Source organism: Bombyx mandarina, chromosome 05 (assembly GCF_030267445.1).
Source record: "Bombyx mandarina strain Sakado chromosome 05, ASM3026744v2".
Taxonomy (NCBI): domain Eukaryota; kingdom Metazoa; phylum Arthropoda; class Insecta; order Lepidoptera; family Bombycidae; genus Bombyx; species Bombyx mandarina.
Window position 1 is genome coordinate 1780045 of NC_143212.1, and position 17119 is coordinate 1797163.

General features: G+C 34.9%; 1 protein-coding gene across 1 annotated transcript in view; it reads left to right on the forward strand.

Moving 5' to 3' along the window:
• The first annotated feature begins 3921 nt into the window (after positions 1 to 3921).
• Positions 3922 to 17119, forward strand: part of LOC114241596 (solute carrier family 25 member 32) — a 32078-nt gene continuing 18880 nt past the window's right edge. Inside the window, exons 1-3 of the mRNA XM_028172457.2 lie at positions 3922 to 4280; positions 6573 to 6726; positions 12044 to 12293. Coding sequence (XP_028028258.2) covers positions 4130 to 4280; positions 6573 to 6726; positions 12044 to 12293 — 555 coding nt within the window. The 5' untranslated portion in view covers positions 3922 to 4129. The remainder of the gene's footprint in view (positions 4281 to 6572; positions 6727 to 12043; positions 12294 to 17119) is intronic.

Genomic DNA, 17119 nt, shown 5'->3' on the forward strand with positions numbered 1-17119 from the left:
AAGAAAAAATCAGACGTATAGACGTATTGAAAATTAGACGGTAGTTAGGACAATTGTCAAATTTCAATGAATAATACTTTAGTCGAAACGTCGGAATAACAAAATAATAAACGCGAGATCTTTTTAAAGTTTAATAGCCTGTTATAAAAGCGAGATTAAGCCATAAAAGTAATTTTAGTTATATCTACTATTAGCGAAACCCGAGAAAATATAAAAATATAATACTTATAAGATTATAAAACCACATGTAATCTTCTATCTTCTTCTTCTATCTTCTATCTTCTATCTTGGCTAATTTTGGTCTTGAATTATTTGTGGAAGTCCAGAGAAGGTTTAAAAGGTAGATAAATATGAAAATGCTCGGAATTAAATTAAAATAACAATTTTGTTTTTCCTTTGATGTGTCCCCCGTCGGACCGATTCCTTTTGTTTGTTTTAAGTTTATTTTATACAAAAGTTTAGGTCTTGTAATTATCGATTGAGGCACTATGTGGTAATTATGTTAAATAATGAAACATAGTTCTTCGGATGTACATACTGACTTTTTATTCTTTACATAAAATTATATGACTAACTTATTGTTGCTAGGCAACAACTATTCTTCTTAATATAAACTTATGATGGTTACATATACTAAGAAGGCCAGTTCTAACACCCCCACTTAACCACATAAGTTTTATACATTTATTAAGTTTAATTCTGTTCACTGGTTTTGTTTTGCATCAGCGAATTGTATCCATCTAACATGGCTGTGTGCCATAACTCTCGATCCGAACGTTCCAATGCGTCCTCAACTGACTTAGGATCTGATCCCTCGGTAATCAAAAAATTATAGATCATATCTTCTTGTATTTTGGGACGTCTAATCCTCTTTGAATAACGACGTTCGTTTGTAGAGGTGCTTGGATCATTTGTAGAGGAGGTTGGATCAGGAGTATTCATTCCCAATTCCCCCACTGCATCAGGATCTCCTATATGTACAGGAACCTGAGGCATTACCGGATGATAATTATTATTTACTAAAACCTCATTGTTCTGCACACTATCCACATACTCCAGATGAATGGTTTCTTTGCCATAATTCTGAACATTTTCAAAAAATACTGCGTCCCGAGCGATTATTAGCCGAGTTGGATTCTTAATATCCACGAAACGATAGCCTTTTTGATTCAAACTATAGCGAATCATAATTAATTCCCTTGACTTTGAATCAAATTTCCTTCTATTGTTTCCCTTAATGAGTACTTGAGCTTTACTACCAAAAACCTTGAGATTGGTGATATCCACTCGTTCACCTGACCACACTTCTTCAGGAACTTTGTCTGAGATAGCCATGGTTGGAGACCTATTTTTTAAATATATAGCTGTTAACACAGCTTCTCCCCAAAATTTTTTGGACAAACCACTATCTTGCAACATACAACGTGCCTTTTCAATTACAGTACGAATTGTACGCTCTGCCACTCCATTTTGTTGCGGAGTGTGTGCCACTGAAGTCTGATGATGGATACCATTAGCTCGTAGAAAGCTTTGAAATTCATCGTTTATATATTCAGTACCATTATCGCTACGCAATTTTTTGATCTTTTTATTAGTTTGATTCTCCACAAACACCTTGAATTCCTTAAATTTAGCAAATACTTCTGTTTTGGATTTCAACATATATCCCATAACTTTCCGACTAAAATCGTCAACAAAGATAAGAAAATATCGAGCACCACCCCATGTCTCTTCCTCCATGGGTCCAGCTAAGTCTGTGTGAATCAACTCCAATATATCCTTAGCTCTTTTATTCTTTCTTTTTGGGAACTTTTTTACGCACTGTTTACCTTTACAACAACTGACGCATGGTTCCTTACTAAATCCATTCAAGGTAAAGCCATCAACCAACCCTCTTAATTTATTCATTAGAGCTGGTGATAAATGACCTAAACGCCTATGCCATAACTTATATTGATCGTTATCAGGCGAATTAATGTCTTTAGTAACCAATGCTTTGTCATCTCGGTCTACTACATATAGCCCATCTTTTATAGGTGCTTCTAAAATAGTTTTTCCCACTAAGGATACATCTGCAGATTTGTAAACTTTACAAGAATGTTTATCAAAAACAACTGTACAATCATGCTTACAAATACTACTAACAGAAAGTAAATTGGTTATCAAATCTGGTATGTACAAAACATTCTCAAACTTTAGTTTATAATTAGGCATCAATACATCACCCTTTACCTTAGATAATATTTTCTCATTATTAGCTGTAGTTATATACTTTCGGTAACCACCTTTAGCATTTACTAAAACATTATCTGATGATGTCATATGAGATGTTGCCCCAGAATCTATAATCCAATTTCTCGACTTTCCCATACTAGAGAGTAAGGTAATAAAATCATTAGTCTCCTTTTGAGCTACGCATACATTTGCATTACCTTTCTTATCCCTATCTTTATAAAATTTACATTGCCATTTAAAATGACCTTTCTTTTTACAAAAATGACATATTATTGCCTTTTTCGCACTACTACTACGTTTTTTGTTATTAGACACTAACACAGAATCCATTTCAACTGCCGGCTGCTTGCGCTGTCCTTCCTTCATTAGAGCAGATACGACCGCTTCTGAAGTTAATTTCCTTCCAGAATGTTCCAACGCCATCACCAAAGGATTGTATTCCTCGGTCAACCCAGCTAACATTATGATCCCAATGAATTCATCATCCAGTCCTGATTTGATTCGCTGTAAAGCCTGACTTGTCGCCTGCACTTCATTGATGTATGCTTCGATATTTGGGAAACATGATAATTTCAAATTAAATAATTTTCTTAATAAAGTGAGTCGTCTTAGCAGTCCGCCATCGGCGTAGGCCTTTTCTAACGCATCCCATGTTTGTTTTGCCGTTACGGCACCGGTAACAATTGGGAAAATGTTTTCTTCCAAGAGTAGACATATTTTTGCTCTTGCTTTACTATCTCTCTTTTTTAATTCAGGAGTATCAAGTGTGTCTGTACTTACACAGTCCCATAGATCACAATCTGTGAGGAACATCTGCGTCGCGAATGCCCATGTTCCATAATTGGATTGTCCACGCAATTTTTGTATTGTAGACTGCATGGTCGCCAGTATATATATAATCCAAATATTTATTTATATATTTATATAACGGTACCTGGGCCCATAACCTGTGGTAATTATGTTAAATAATGAAACATAGTTCTTCGGATGTACATACTGACTTTTTATTCTTTACATAAAATTATATGACTAACTTATTGTTGCTAGGCAACAACTATTCTTCTTAATATAAACTTATGATGGTTACATATACTAAGAAGGCCAGTTCTAACACACTACGAAGTCTGCCGGGTCAGCTAGTAATGAAAGAAAAAGTATTAAATCATTACTCTACTACAATGAATACATAAACAGAAAAAATATCAATTCCTAACTATTCAAATTAGTCGTAAAACTTGGCCTAAAAGTAGATACCAGGACATAAATTCCCAAAAAAAAAAAAAATGTTGTATATATTATGTAGGTACATACCTATCTATTTTATTAAATTCTAAAGTCTAAAAGCTAAACTCCATGTGTGAATAGAAAATATTATATAATGTGCATGTACAAAGTTTCGTCTTTTCCCAAATTGATCTGAAAATTATGAACGCATTCATAAGTCTTGTCATTGCATCATCTTCTATGTTTCATTACACGCAGATGAATTAGAAGTTTCGATTTCATTAACAAAATTTTCATTAAAAATTATGAAATTGTGTTTAGTAAATTTTTAAATAATTTTATCTTTAATTATAAATTAAAATTAGTTAAATTGAAAAGCTCAACTAAATTTAGATATCTAATGAATTCTCCACCAAACGGTTTTTGCTTGTTAAAATGGGTTTCATGAAAGCAAAACGGAACGACGACATAAAATACTTGAGGAATCATTCATTTTTTATCGCACGTAATTTCGTGAGATTATTACGAGGGCATAATGTTTAGTGAAGAATCTACTATATCTAGTTTCGTTAAAGAATTTTGGGAAAGTGTGTGCCGGTAGATATAGGTGAATATAAGGTCCCCACAAAATGCTTTTACAAATTATATCTGTGATTCAGTAAAATTCGTCATGACTACAATGAAGAACCCAAATCCGTCGTCTTCTAAGCTCGCACTCCTTAGCCACATCAAGTACGAGCACCTGGTAGCTGGTATATCAGGTGGTGTGACATCAACACTCATATTGCACCCTTTGGATTTAATAAAAATTAGATTTGCTGGTGAGTTATGATCGCAATTTTATTTAAACACTGTTGCCATGTGATTTACGGCAATTTTAAGAGGTTAAACGCTTCACAAAAAACTCAGAGATTACTTTCTATGATTTACAAAGTATTAGTTTTCCGTAGATATTAAAACCTAAAATAAATGATATTCTGTGAATTATATCGACCTTGAACTTCGCGCAGTGAAAGTATCGTAGGGCTTTGTTTACATCGCTGCAGAGCACTTCCTAGTTGATGAAATGACTAGCTGTTCACACTGACTGGTATTTGGCACAAATTTCGAAACATAATGAGATCAAGGCTTAGCACATGATCAAGCATCATAGGAAATTTAATTAGTGTTGTTTATATTTATATAGTATTTGTCACTGTAAGTGTAATAATTTACTTGAAACAGTAATGAGTGTAATAATATTTCATAAATAGTACATATTAAAAGTCAAATAGTACACTGATATTAAGAAATACAATACAATACCAATAGATGACAGCTTAGTAAAAAACATTACCTCTATATAGATATATAGTATACAGTATTTAATTAAAACTACTATTGAGGTTTTATTTCATATTTATTATTGTCATTATATTGTATCCCATGTTTTGAATATTTCACAGTTTTAATGATCATAGATAGCTGTAGGTCATGCATGTTCAGTTTTATGTCTATAGTTCACATGAACCGAGAAAAGTACTATGCATTATATAATTACTACTTTAATTTTTCTTCTATTTTAAATTTTTATGTACCATGTAAACATTAGCCTTTCTTAATTAAAATTATAGCACAGTGTAGTTTATTGTTCAATATAAAATTATGCCATATTGCTAATATATTATTAACGTAATAGGAAAGAAAGAAGAAGAAGTTATCCAAAGCTATCATACAGTCACTTTTGTAGAATTGACTTCCACTGCACATGTGAAAGTTGACTATGGTAATCATGTTGTATAGTGTCTGAGAGCTTGTAAATTACACCAATAGATTGATTGGCTAAGTCCAAATTCTTATGAATTTACTGGCAATGTTGTCCTTTACTTTTCGTTATGTATTCTTAATCTATGAGTGCACTAAAAAATGTTAAAAGTTTGCTTAGTTTATGAAATAAATTTTTTGATGTCTACACTAAGAAATTATTATCAATTCCACTGAATACTATTAGATTATTACTCATTTAAAATACAAATTAATGCCATTGCACATGTTACATTTTTCAAAACACAAGACCTTCAATAAATTTAATTAAATACATATGTATAAGATTTATCTAATATCTTTCTTCTTAAAACAAAAACACTGTGATTCATCTAAAACAGAGTTTTATTTATTAAATACAGTTAAAGTTTTACTTAACAAATATCAACTAATGAAATAACTATGTACTAGCCTAAAACAGAGAATTGACAATTAAATGTTCAAGCTTTACTATTCTTATATTTAAATTTGAATCGTCCTTTTTACTTTTATAATTAAGCTAATTCACAAAGAGTTTTATTAAAAATAGTTGAATGTTTTTCTGATACCTACCTACATACCCAAATATGAATGGTTCTGTCAACATCAATGTCAACACAAAGCTTACATCACCCCCCTTCGAAATCAAAAAATTTATACATATTTATTAATTTTTTCCTTTCTACTTTAGTAAAATTTTGGTGCGAAATCTAAAAATCATCAAACATAGGAATCAGCTTTGTAAAATGATATAGACCAATAGATCTTGTACAACGACCAGTATTTATTTTAAAAACGGAAACCGATATTTTTTCTTCAGTTTCAAAGGGACCAATTCTAATTTCATCCTTTTTTTATTTATTCAGTTTCTTACTATAGTCGACATATACCTTATCTCCTTTTTTAAATTCATGTTGTAATCTATTCTTGGTAAATAAAGTTTTCTGATACCTACCTACATACCCAAATATTAATGGTTCTGTCAACGTCATCGTCAACACAAAGCTTACATATATACCATTACATACATAAACCACATATATAAACCATTCTGTATGCTTGTCAAAATACTGCAATATTCAATGAAACAATTTATTGATTATCGAAAGGAAAAATTACTCATCCATAAAATGGTATATTTCATGTTGACTTGTCCAATGTTATTATTGGACTGCTGCCAATGAACTTTTTCTTAAGACAAATATAAATATAGCAAGATGGGAGCTAACTTAAAGGGATCTCTTTAGGGATATTGTTAATGAATAACATTATAATTTTTTTGTAAAATGGTTTTGTAGTAAAGTGATTATTTCTGTCTGTTTTGTTCATAGTGAATGATGGAAGGACGGCCACGGTACCCCGTTATGATGGTCTCAGTAGCGCTTTTGTAACCATAGTCAAGAAAGAAGGTGTTCGTGGCTTATACAGAGGAGTTACACCAAATGTCTGGGGCTCCGGTTCAGCCTGGGGATTCTACTTTCTATTGTAAGTTTAATTTCATTAGCCAATTTAATAACATTGAAATGAATATAGGGTGTATAAAGCAAATTTCCTAGTTTCTAGATGGATATCAGATGACATAATAATATCGTCATTTCGCATTAAGTGTACAATTTCAAAAATATTCGTAATTGAGTTAATATGCGGAATTATTTGGTATCACCAGTATTTTCTCATAAATACTGCCAAAAGACGTAGTTTTTTATTTTTATTTAACTATAGTTTGACTACTATTAACAAAATTAATACATAATTTTATCTTACTTTAAAAGGCTAAATAAAAAATAAATGTTACAAAGATAACTAATATTAAAAATATCATATGTTAAACCTTTAAAACACTCTCTTGTAAAATTAGTAAGTTTTGAGATTATACAGTTTTAATGCGAGAAGACGATATGTTAGAAAAAATAAATCATAAAAATTTCACTTTGCATTTAGACCATTAAATTTGCTGGAGATTGTGGCACTTTGTAGAATATAAGAGATATATTTGAGGGTAGGTGATCCATGGCAGCTACGTCTTAGGCTTGAAGGTTCCATAGTGTAAAAAGTATGAAAAAGATTATTAATGGTGAAGTAGACTATTACGCTTCATCCTTTCATTTGTAAATTTATTGGTGGCGGGACATGTACTACATTGGTGTTTACCACCATTCTGTCTTTCAGGTAAAGTAATATACAGTTCTAGTTTCAAGGGTAGGATAGCCATTGTACCGATTCAATTGGAACCTTCCTTTTCTGGGTCAAGGCTGGCTTTGACATGGCTTTTATGTAGTGGAATCTATATGCTCTAATAATCACTTGACATCTAATGGATTGTCAGTTCTGCCAATCTCATGAATTAAACATAGCTATTCTAGAATTGGTAATGATTTGGAACAAATAGTTGTTTGGTTATGATCCAGGGTTTTATTATTTTGGCTTACAGCCTGATTTTATAAAATAATTAACATGAGCAAATTAGATTAACAGGAAATAGCATTCTTCTTCAAAGTAAACACAATACGAGTTTCAAACGATTGAGAGCTGAATGTCGCCTGCTAATGTCTTCTCGGTTGTCCCATTGTTGTGTGGCTTATCAACATGTAAGCTAATATCACCAGATCATTAGAAAATTGTTGGAAAAAAACACTATCCTCATTTAATTCCTTCGAAATTGTCGTGTAACTTAATTATTATCTATACATCTATACATATAAATAAAACTGGACTGTCTGTTTGTAATATTGAAATAACCGCCTTTTACTACATGCATATGAATATATATACGGTACATATACCAAAATAATATTTTTTACAATTTTTGTCTGTCTGTCTGCCTGTCTGTCTGCCTGTCTGTCTGCCTGTCTGTCTTCTGCCTGTCTGTCTGTCTGTTTGTTCCGGCTAATCTCTGGAACGGCTGGACCGATTTTGATGAGACTTTCACTAATAGGTAGCTGATGATATAAGAAGTAACTTAGGCTAATTTTTCTAGACTAGCTTCGCCCCGCGGCGTCACCCGCAGTTATTGTCGTACCGCGCGCAACATGGCGGGCTTCGCCTATCAATAATAAAATTTAATGTTTCCGAAGCGAAGCGAAGGCGAGTCGCTAGTAAAGAAATAAAAAAAGTTATTGATAATTTTGTGGGTTAAAAAGAAAGGCTAGTTTACACAAATATTGTAGGATACAAGATACACATAGAACACAATATCGTATTCGTAAGGCATATTTTAAAACCAAAAGTGCTCCTAGAATCTGTCACTTAAAAATCAGATTCTTTCGCGATAAGTTATTTATGTAGCGCCTTATCGTTTGCCAGCTCACGATTTTCACATTGATGTTAAAAAAATATGCAAATAAAATATTATTTTTTCATTAAATTGGGTCTGAACCTTAAATTAATTTATATGTGAATAAATTGGTTCAATGAATAAATCAATGATAATCTACCTATTCGATTTGTCATTAATTATTTCTTAATGTGTTTCTTTTAGCAGATGCTTTGTAGCGCCGTTTTTAAAGGTCCTGCGTTAATTTTGACAACAGTGTGCTTAGTGCGTGTTTTTTAACGTTCTCAATAGGGTAAAAGCTAACAATTTTTTTTTATGGAGTTTGAACGTTTGCGTATGTTTGCCGCTAGGGGCGCTGTTCCAACTGCATACAAATTTAGTTAACTTTTACGTTATCGAGAACGTTAAAAACTCGCACTAAAGCCTTGTTCGGACTAGGCGAGTATTTTAGTCGAGTACCGAGTAATTTAGTAACTAAATGTGTCTGAGCACCAAAAATTTAGTCGAGTAGGTTTGGTAAATAATTTAGTCAAGTCAATCCATTTTGTTCTATTTTTTCGGGCGAGTAGCGAGTAGTTTAGCCATTGAATTACTCGGTGCTCGACTAAAATACTCGCCTAGTCCGAACAAGGCTTAAGCACACCGTACAAGTGCACGTAGGTAATACATGCACGAGCACGAGCGCTACGTATCTCGCGCGACGGAAAAGTAGAATTTTATTAAAGTAAGATTTATAAAATTGCATTTGATGTCCGATGCGTTAGTGCGATCTGATTCCAACCACATTGGACGCATCTGTAGATGTGTTGTCGGTCGCCGCGGATAGTGTAAGATAGCGTAACATTACAAAATCATTAGGCGACTTCAGGGAGACTAGATACAGTGTATCTTTAAATAAAAAAAGAAGAGTGTGAAAGGACAGATATTTCTAGACAACATTACATAAAAAATAATATATTAATGTTGTTTGAACGACATTCTTCAAATTAGCCGATGCAGACTGTTGAATATTTCAGACGACCACGAAATCTACTGGCTGTCATCATATTGGCTTTGCATTCCACGGTTATGATTTTTATTTTAGATAGGTGGACGAGCTCACAGCCCACCTGGTGTTAAGTGGTTACTGGAGCCCATAGACATCCACAACGTAAATGCGCCACCCACCTTGAGATATAAGTTCTAAGGTCTCGAGTATAGTTACAACGGCTGCCCCACCCTTTAAACCAAAACACATTACTGCTTCACGGCAGAAATAGGCAGGGTGGTCGTACCCACCCGCGCGGACTCACAACAGGTCCTACCACCAGTAATTACGCAAATTATAATTTTGCGGGTTTCATTTTTATTACACGATGATATTCCTTCACCGTGGAAGTCAATCGTGAACAATTGTTAAGTACGTAGGTATTTCATTAGAAAAATTGGTACCCGCCTGAGATTCGAACACCGGTGCATCACTCAACACGAATGCACCGGACGTCTTGTCCGTTAGGCCACGACGACTTCAAACGATTGTTACATGACAGAAATAAAGTGGTTGGATAGTTATAGTATGGACTGAAATTTAGCAATACGCATTTTGTTACAAGTAGGTACTTTGATTACTAAAGAATCACCGACCGATTACCTTTTGCTAATCGCTGATATCATTCGTTTTGTCTGATAGGTATTAGATATCATAAAATATATTAATTAATAAAATAAATACAGTGTTTAATTTAGGAAATGAAAATGATCAATTGCATGCCCTATCATTGGTTGTACAAAATTTTCAAGGTGGTTAAAACAAGTTCGAATCTGTTTTGATTATACCAAATGATACTGCTATTCCATATTTTAAATCGAAACGCTTGATTGCTATGTTATGTAACCCGTGTGGGCTCCGACAATATGCTCTATTACCAGTAACGACTAGTTGGCGATTGCAGTAGGCTTATATTTCCTTTTGAGGTTCCATTCTCCATTGTCCAGTTCATGACTTAGTCACTTTGCACGAAACCCGCGGGAATGGATGGGGAGCAACTATTCTAGTGTGTGATGTGTAAAAGCGGCTAGGGAATTATCAATTTGTTTTTAGCCACGGGCTTGGCAAAGTACATTCGTATTTCTTCTATGGGTTGAAATTTCAATTGTTTTATATTATATTACGAGCGTTCCACCCTTTGTGATGGAATGCATTGGTGCTTCGTGGCAGAAATTTGGTTCGGTATTACTAGTTTTAAAATCTATCGGATTTCGAGGTTTGCAATTCACTCTGTACGTATTGAATCTACCCGAATTTGTGTTTTAAAGACTATTAATAATACAATAATATGTTATGATATTAAGTTGATAGCGTGGTGAGCAGCGAATTCGTATTTCACTGGGAAAATATGGCGAATATACATATTATTATAGTAACTCTGTAAGGTAATATTTACAGAAGTTGTGACAGATTATGACTACACGTGTCGTGAGAATAACGGAAACAAATAATTTAATGTTTAACAAGTTAATTAGTGATGACGATTGTTATATATTTACATTAATTGTTCGGCCATGCCAAGTTTAACACACCTGAAACTATAATACTCTAGGTTTATGTTGTTTGAAGGATAATTTCTTTGAGCTTTATTTTTAACATAGTTTGTGTGATGTTTCGTTTAGAAGTTTAAAGTTAATTTAACATTCATTATATTATTATAACGTCTCGTAAAATCGAGTCACCGACAGAAATGGTTCTGAGAAATACAAACATTCATAGTACAGGTCATTTAGATTTAATTATCTCCGATAATTAAATATCTCCGATAATTAAATTGGCTATTTCATTTCGGAAATATTTAATTCCTAGCGTATTGAAACTTACAGAGTATAATGTTAGCACGGGGAACATGGGGATCCCAGATGGCATTGTAAGCTCACGCAGTCCTAAATAATTTAGATACCGTTATTGAGTACTGATTTTATTTGGAAACTATTATAATTCTCCGCATGGATAACACTTTAGATATATGGTGAGGCTGGCGATCGATGCTCAGCACTGGGCTAAAAGATAGTTTACATTATTTTTTATAGCTCAATTTTTTTCCTACCTAATCGTTTGTTGTCTAAAGGGCTATTCCAACTTCACGACGACCGGTAGGTGAGCTCACGGGTTCAATCTGAGAGAATTGCTAACACTAGCCCTACCAAGAGCAGTGCTTCGCTGAATCTACCACCGGATAGGAAACGCGACCCACTGACAAAATCCGGCGAAAAACTCAGTGGGCTGTGTCTGTGGGTTAATTTACTCGCCGAGCCCTTCGTCGCAAGCGACGGGTTCGACGAGAACAATGACCGGTGTTTGAGGTACCTAAAAGCACAGTTAGTGGATCGGGATGATCCGAGATTACGTGTTTTAGGCGACGTCGACTTTTTACCATTTGGTCCGCAGGATCGCCCATGTAGTTACCGGCGGCCATGATGTTAATGAGGTTCTCGTGTCGTGCCGCTTTATCCAATTGGGCGAGCCATTTTCAAACATTGATTTATATTTTTCAACAGTTACAATGCCATTAAAACATGGATACAAGGAGGAAACGCTCGTACTCCACTCGGTCCCGGCCTCCACATGCTGGCGGCCGCAGAAGCGGGGGTCTTGTCTCTCGTTATGACGAACCCCATATGGGTCGTGAAGACTCGCCTTTGTCTCCAGTACAGCGAGGAGCACGTGGCCGACAACAAGAGATACAAGGGGATGGTCGACGGCCTTCTGAAGATCTACAGAACCGAGGGGATCCGAGGACTTTATAGGGTAAGTTAAAAGTTTGTTAACGCATTGCCTATTTCAGCCGTAAAGCAGTAATGTGTTTCGGTTTGAAGGGTGGGGCAGCCGTTGTAATTATAATGAGACCTTAGAACTCATATTTGAGTCGACTATTATCAAAGCCGGCAATCTGACTTTTGGACAATTATTGGTAAATAAAAAAAACGAATTATTGACTTTGTATTCCATTGGCAGTCACAAAACTCTTCGGAACGACATCTTAGGTAAATAACAGGTTAACTATTAACCTTCATTTAATGCAGGTTTTGAACCGTATTCTTTGAAGGAGACGATTATATTCAAATCAATCTGTATTGACATATCAATAACATTTTTTTGTCCAAATGCACAGATTGCCACCTTTGATAATAGACGACTCATTTCAAGGTGGGTTAGCGGTATTTATGTTTTAGATGTTTATTTACTCCGGTAACCACTTTAACACCAGGTGGGCTGAGAGCTCATCCACCAATCTAAGCAAAAAGAAAAATACAATAATGCCGATAATCATGTGTCATTTGGTCGCAACAATATGACCGTAATTTTAGTACTAGTGGTCCACGAATGATCTTTCATTACCAGCAATACGACCAATACGACTGCTCAACTCCAGCTGGGTCGTGAGCTAGTTCACCCATTAATGCTTATTACGTAATCGAAACAAAGGAATATCGTCTCAGGAACTGAACCCGATATATTTTAGGGATCCATGTTTATGTAGCTTATATGTACGTATTGACGCGTTTTGAACATTACTGCGTCATTCTATAAATACAATTGATAAATTCAATTGTCTCTCAAATCACATGTACTTCATTTTATTGATAACTGACGAGGTATTTATCAACGAAATCGCGTACGTCATTGTGTTGTATTGATTCTCATACGAGTTTTATGTTTACGTCCAAAACTCCTTTATTGCTTAGTACTCAGTTTCGTTCGTAATATACAGCAGTACAGTGTTGCGTTATTGTCAATGTTGTTGCCAATGTATTGGAATAATGATCATAGCAAATATTGTTTTTTCATTGGAGAGTAACTCGTGTCTCTTTGTTAGGCCTAGGCCGCACTACGGTGAAACCGCAGCGGTTAATAACCGTGTGAGCTTATGAAACACGAAAACGAATACAAGCGGCCGCACTTGCGGTTTTTTCCCGCGACTGATTTTAAAACCGCGAAATGTTACAAAATTGTTGCGGAAAAAAGCCGCAACAAAATTTGTAATCCATACAACTAGGTATCCGTGCACGCACAATGCGTAACCGCGGGCGGTTTTTTTTTTGAAATGTCAAATACATTTGCAAAACTTTGTTTCCATGAAACTGGCTACTGTCATCCGATAGTAATTGAAAAATTTCTCTAGGGGTTTTCTTAAATTTCGATATTTCTTATGAAAGGAACCTTTCTCAAATCTACGGCTAGAAAGTCGATAGACCCAACATTTGTAAAATTTTCGTTGTCTTTTTATCTATTTCTTAGTAAGAGAGCCACACTGCTACTGCTCTTTTGAAATTTATCCATCTTCAAACTGTGAAAATCGCGGGCGAATTCGCGGTTAATAATTGTAGTGTGTGCGTATTAAGCGGTTTCGCGGTTACAGCGGTTAACCGCTCCCGGGAAAAAACCGTAGTGCGGCCTAGCCCTTAGGTATTCACATGGTATTCATGCCTAAATCATTGAATCGATGTTGACGAAATTAGGTATATAAATAGTTTGAACCCTTAGATATAAACTTTAATCCCACTACTGAGCACATTTCTCAGCTTGAGATCTAATCCACGTACGCTAATCTGAGGACGGAGATTTAGATTGAACTATGTAATAATAATATTAATAATGTATTCAATTTCCTCTATTGGTTCGGTAATAACATATTTCATTGATAACTACACGAAATACTTACTTAAAAATAGATAGATATTAAAAAATACGCTTTACAAACATATAAAAAATTCGTACTTGTTTTGTATTTATCTATTTATGTAGATGTAGAATGTTTTAAAATTCGTTCCGTTTCAATATATAAAGACGGAAACATCAAATGACGTCATTCGAACGGTTTCAATGGCGATATTGAACACTGATATGCTTGGGAACAGTTTGCTTAGTGTGAGTTTTTTAACGTTCTCGATAGCGTAAGAGTTAACCCAATTTTGTATGCAGTCGGAACAGCGCCCCTAACGGCAAATGTAGGCAAACGATCCCATTCCATACAAATATGAGGTAACTTTTACGCCATCTCTCGACGTTCAAAAACTCGCAAGCCCACCGAACTGTCGCATTGGACCTCTGTTAAGCCTTGTTCGGACTAGGCGAGTATTTTAGTCGAGTACCGAGTAATTTAGTAGCTAAATGTGTCTGAGCACCAAAAATTTAGTCGAGTAGGTTAGTAAATAATTTAGTCAAGTCAATCCATTTTTTTCTATTTTTTCGGGCGAGTAGCGAGTAGCTTAGCCACTAAATTACTCGGTACTCGACTAAAATACTCGCCTAGTCCGAACAAGGCTTTAGGGCCTCATTATGTTTTTAACTAAACACTTCACGTTTCAATTTGAATTCAAATTTAGGGCGTCAGTCGTGTTGAATTGCTTTTTAATTATTCGAACATTTCATTTCGCTGTCCCGAATCGATGATGTGACCCGAATCGATATTGCATGTTTCCAAGATCGGATATGGAACATTTTCCATATCCGATCTTGGACCGATGGTGGTAGCTATTATACAACACAAAATATGTCACAGTTGCCAGAATCTCGCTTACGGCATTTTGAAGATAAGCTTGCGTATATACAAGTTCCGAAAACTAACATTAGGACTGTCGGTCTACTGAGCAATATCACCCGCTCTGTGGAATATCTTCCCTTTGTCGTTAACAACTCCCAAAGTAGATATTTAAAATCTCATTATTATATCGTTGGCTTCAACTGTTTTCAAGATTATAATGCTGTACCCAAACGTAATTCCAGGCTGATCCGTTTGTTTACATACTAAATTTATGTACCTTTCTCACCTCACGGTCTAAATTTACTATACGAATTTTATTATTCATTGAAGCTAGACTAGAGAATATGTTTTGATGCAAAACGTAAGACGCACACTTAATAGTTAAAATACACACACGTATGCCTTGGTATTGTTACGCGTGTAAAGCTTGATTGAACCTTATCATCATTCACGGTTAGTTCGTTTTCCAATGTTTTCCACTGTTGATAAGACGGTTTTTTTATCGTTCGTGTCGCCCCCTCGTGTTCGAGTTAGTGAAGATATCTGACCTTGTGATCGTAAATAAGTATTTCTCCGTTTCTTTTTTAATTCTCCTTGAATTCTGGATGTCAAATCTCTGTGGTAGTACTTTGGTTTTATCGTGTATTCCATAGGAAGTAGCTAAGAAGTCGTACGAGATGGACCTGTCATCATCTTTTTATCATCATAACATCCTTCCTACTACTCTACTACACAAAGCGTTTCTAGAGATCTTTTTGGCGCGCACCATCACACCCTGAAATGTCTTCTTCTACATGGTGTTTTCTCGTGTTCTGTTTTTTTTTGTAATACTTTTCTTTTTCTACGGACTTTGATACGAGTCCTTAGTGATAGGCAGCGGTTTGGCTGGATGGTGTCCAATAAAAGAATATATTCACTTCTTTGTGTATGATCATCACTCCTCTCTCTCTCTCTCATATCGTCATTCACACACTCCATCCATGTCTTCTTCGGTCGACCTCTTCCCCCTGTACCTTGTACTACAATTTCCATACATCCCCTAGTCACATGCATCTTCTCTCTACGCATCACATGTCCATACTACGCTAACGCAATTTGATGTGTGTGATTTGAACACCGCAATTCAGTGTCTCGTTTAAGTATACGATGACCTATTTATATCAGTGTGGTCCTATGTCTGTTTGTATACGTAATACGACCGCGGAGCTCCGGTTTGAGGTCGAACAATTGCAAGCGGGATTGTGTTATCGGAAGTTTTAGGCTAATGAGAGACGTGCCTCAGTTGTTGTTATAAAAGGCAAGAATAGACGTAAGAACGAAGATAAATGTGAGTAGCACTAACGCGGGTCGATTATTAGAAGAAGAAGATTGCGCTATTAAGACGTAATATCTAACGTGACCATTTATATTTTTACTCAAAACGGGACGTTGGTTCATTTGAGACAATTGACAGATACATAATGAAAGAAAAAAAACAGTACTTTTTAAAAGTTATTATTCGGAAAAGTTAGCTTGAAAATTACGAATTAAAGAACTCGAAGATACTCAGGACGTTTAGTTATATTTATATTTATTAGAGGTACAAATTTGCTTTAATATAACTAACACCGCTCGCGTTTGGCCGGAAACTGTACAATTTTGCGTTCCAGAGTTCATTTCGGGGACACCGGGACTCGTAATTATAAAAAGGGACAGTCCCGTTCAAGACGGGACGACGTTGGTAATGTCTGATAATGATGAAATTCAAAATTAAAGATTTTTTTTTTCAAAACCATTCCTTCATTATATTATTATGTTTATTACATTAGATATATGTTTTATGAGGAGTCTATAGACATCTGTGAAGTTTCTAGTATAACGGCTGCCTCATCCTTCAAATCGGCAGACGTAACTGTTTGAGAAATGCATAATAAAAAAGTACATAAAGTTTACATTTTAAACGGACTAGTGTTTGCTAGAATAATAATCATAATTTATTATTCATTAATTATTTAGTATTCAGCTGGCGACTTGATATGTTAATGTTTTTGATCGGACAAAGTTCAATGGAGATAAAGGGTTTGAAAAACACATTATTTCTCAATATTTA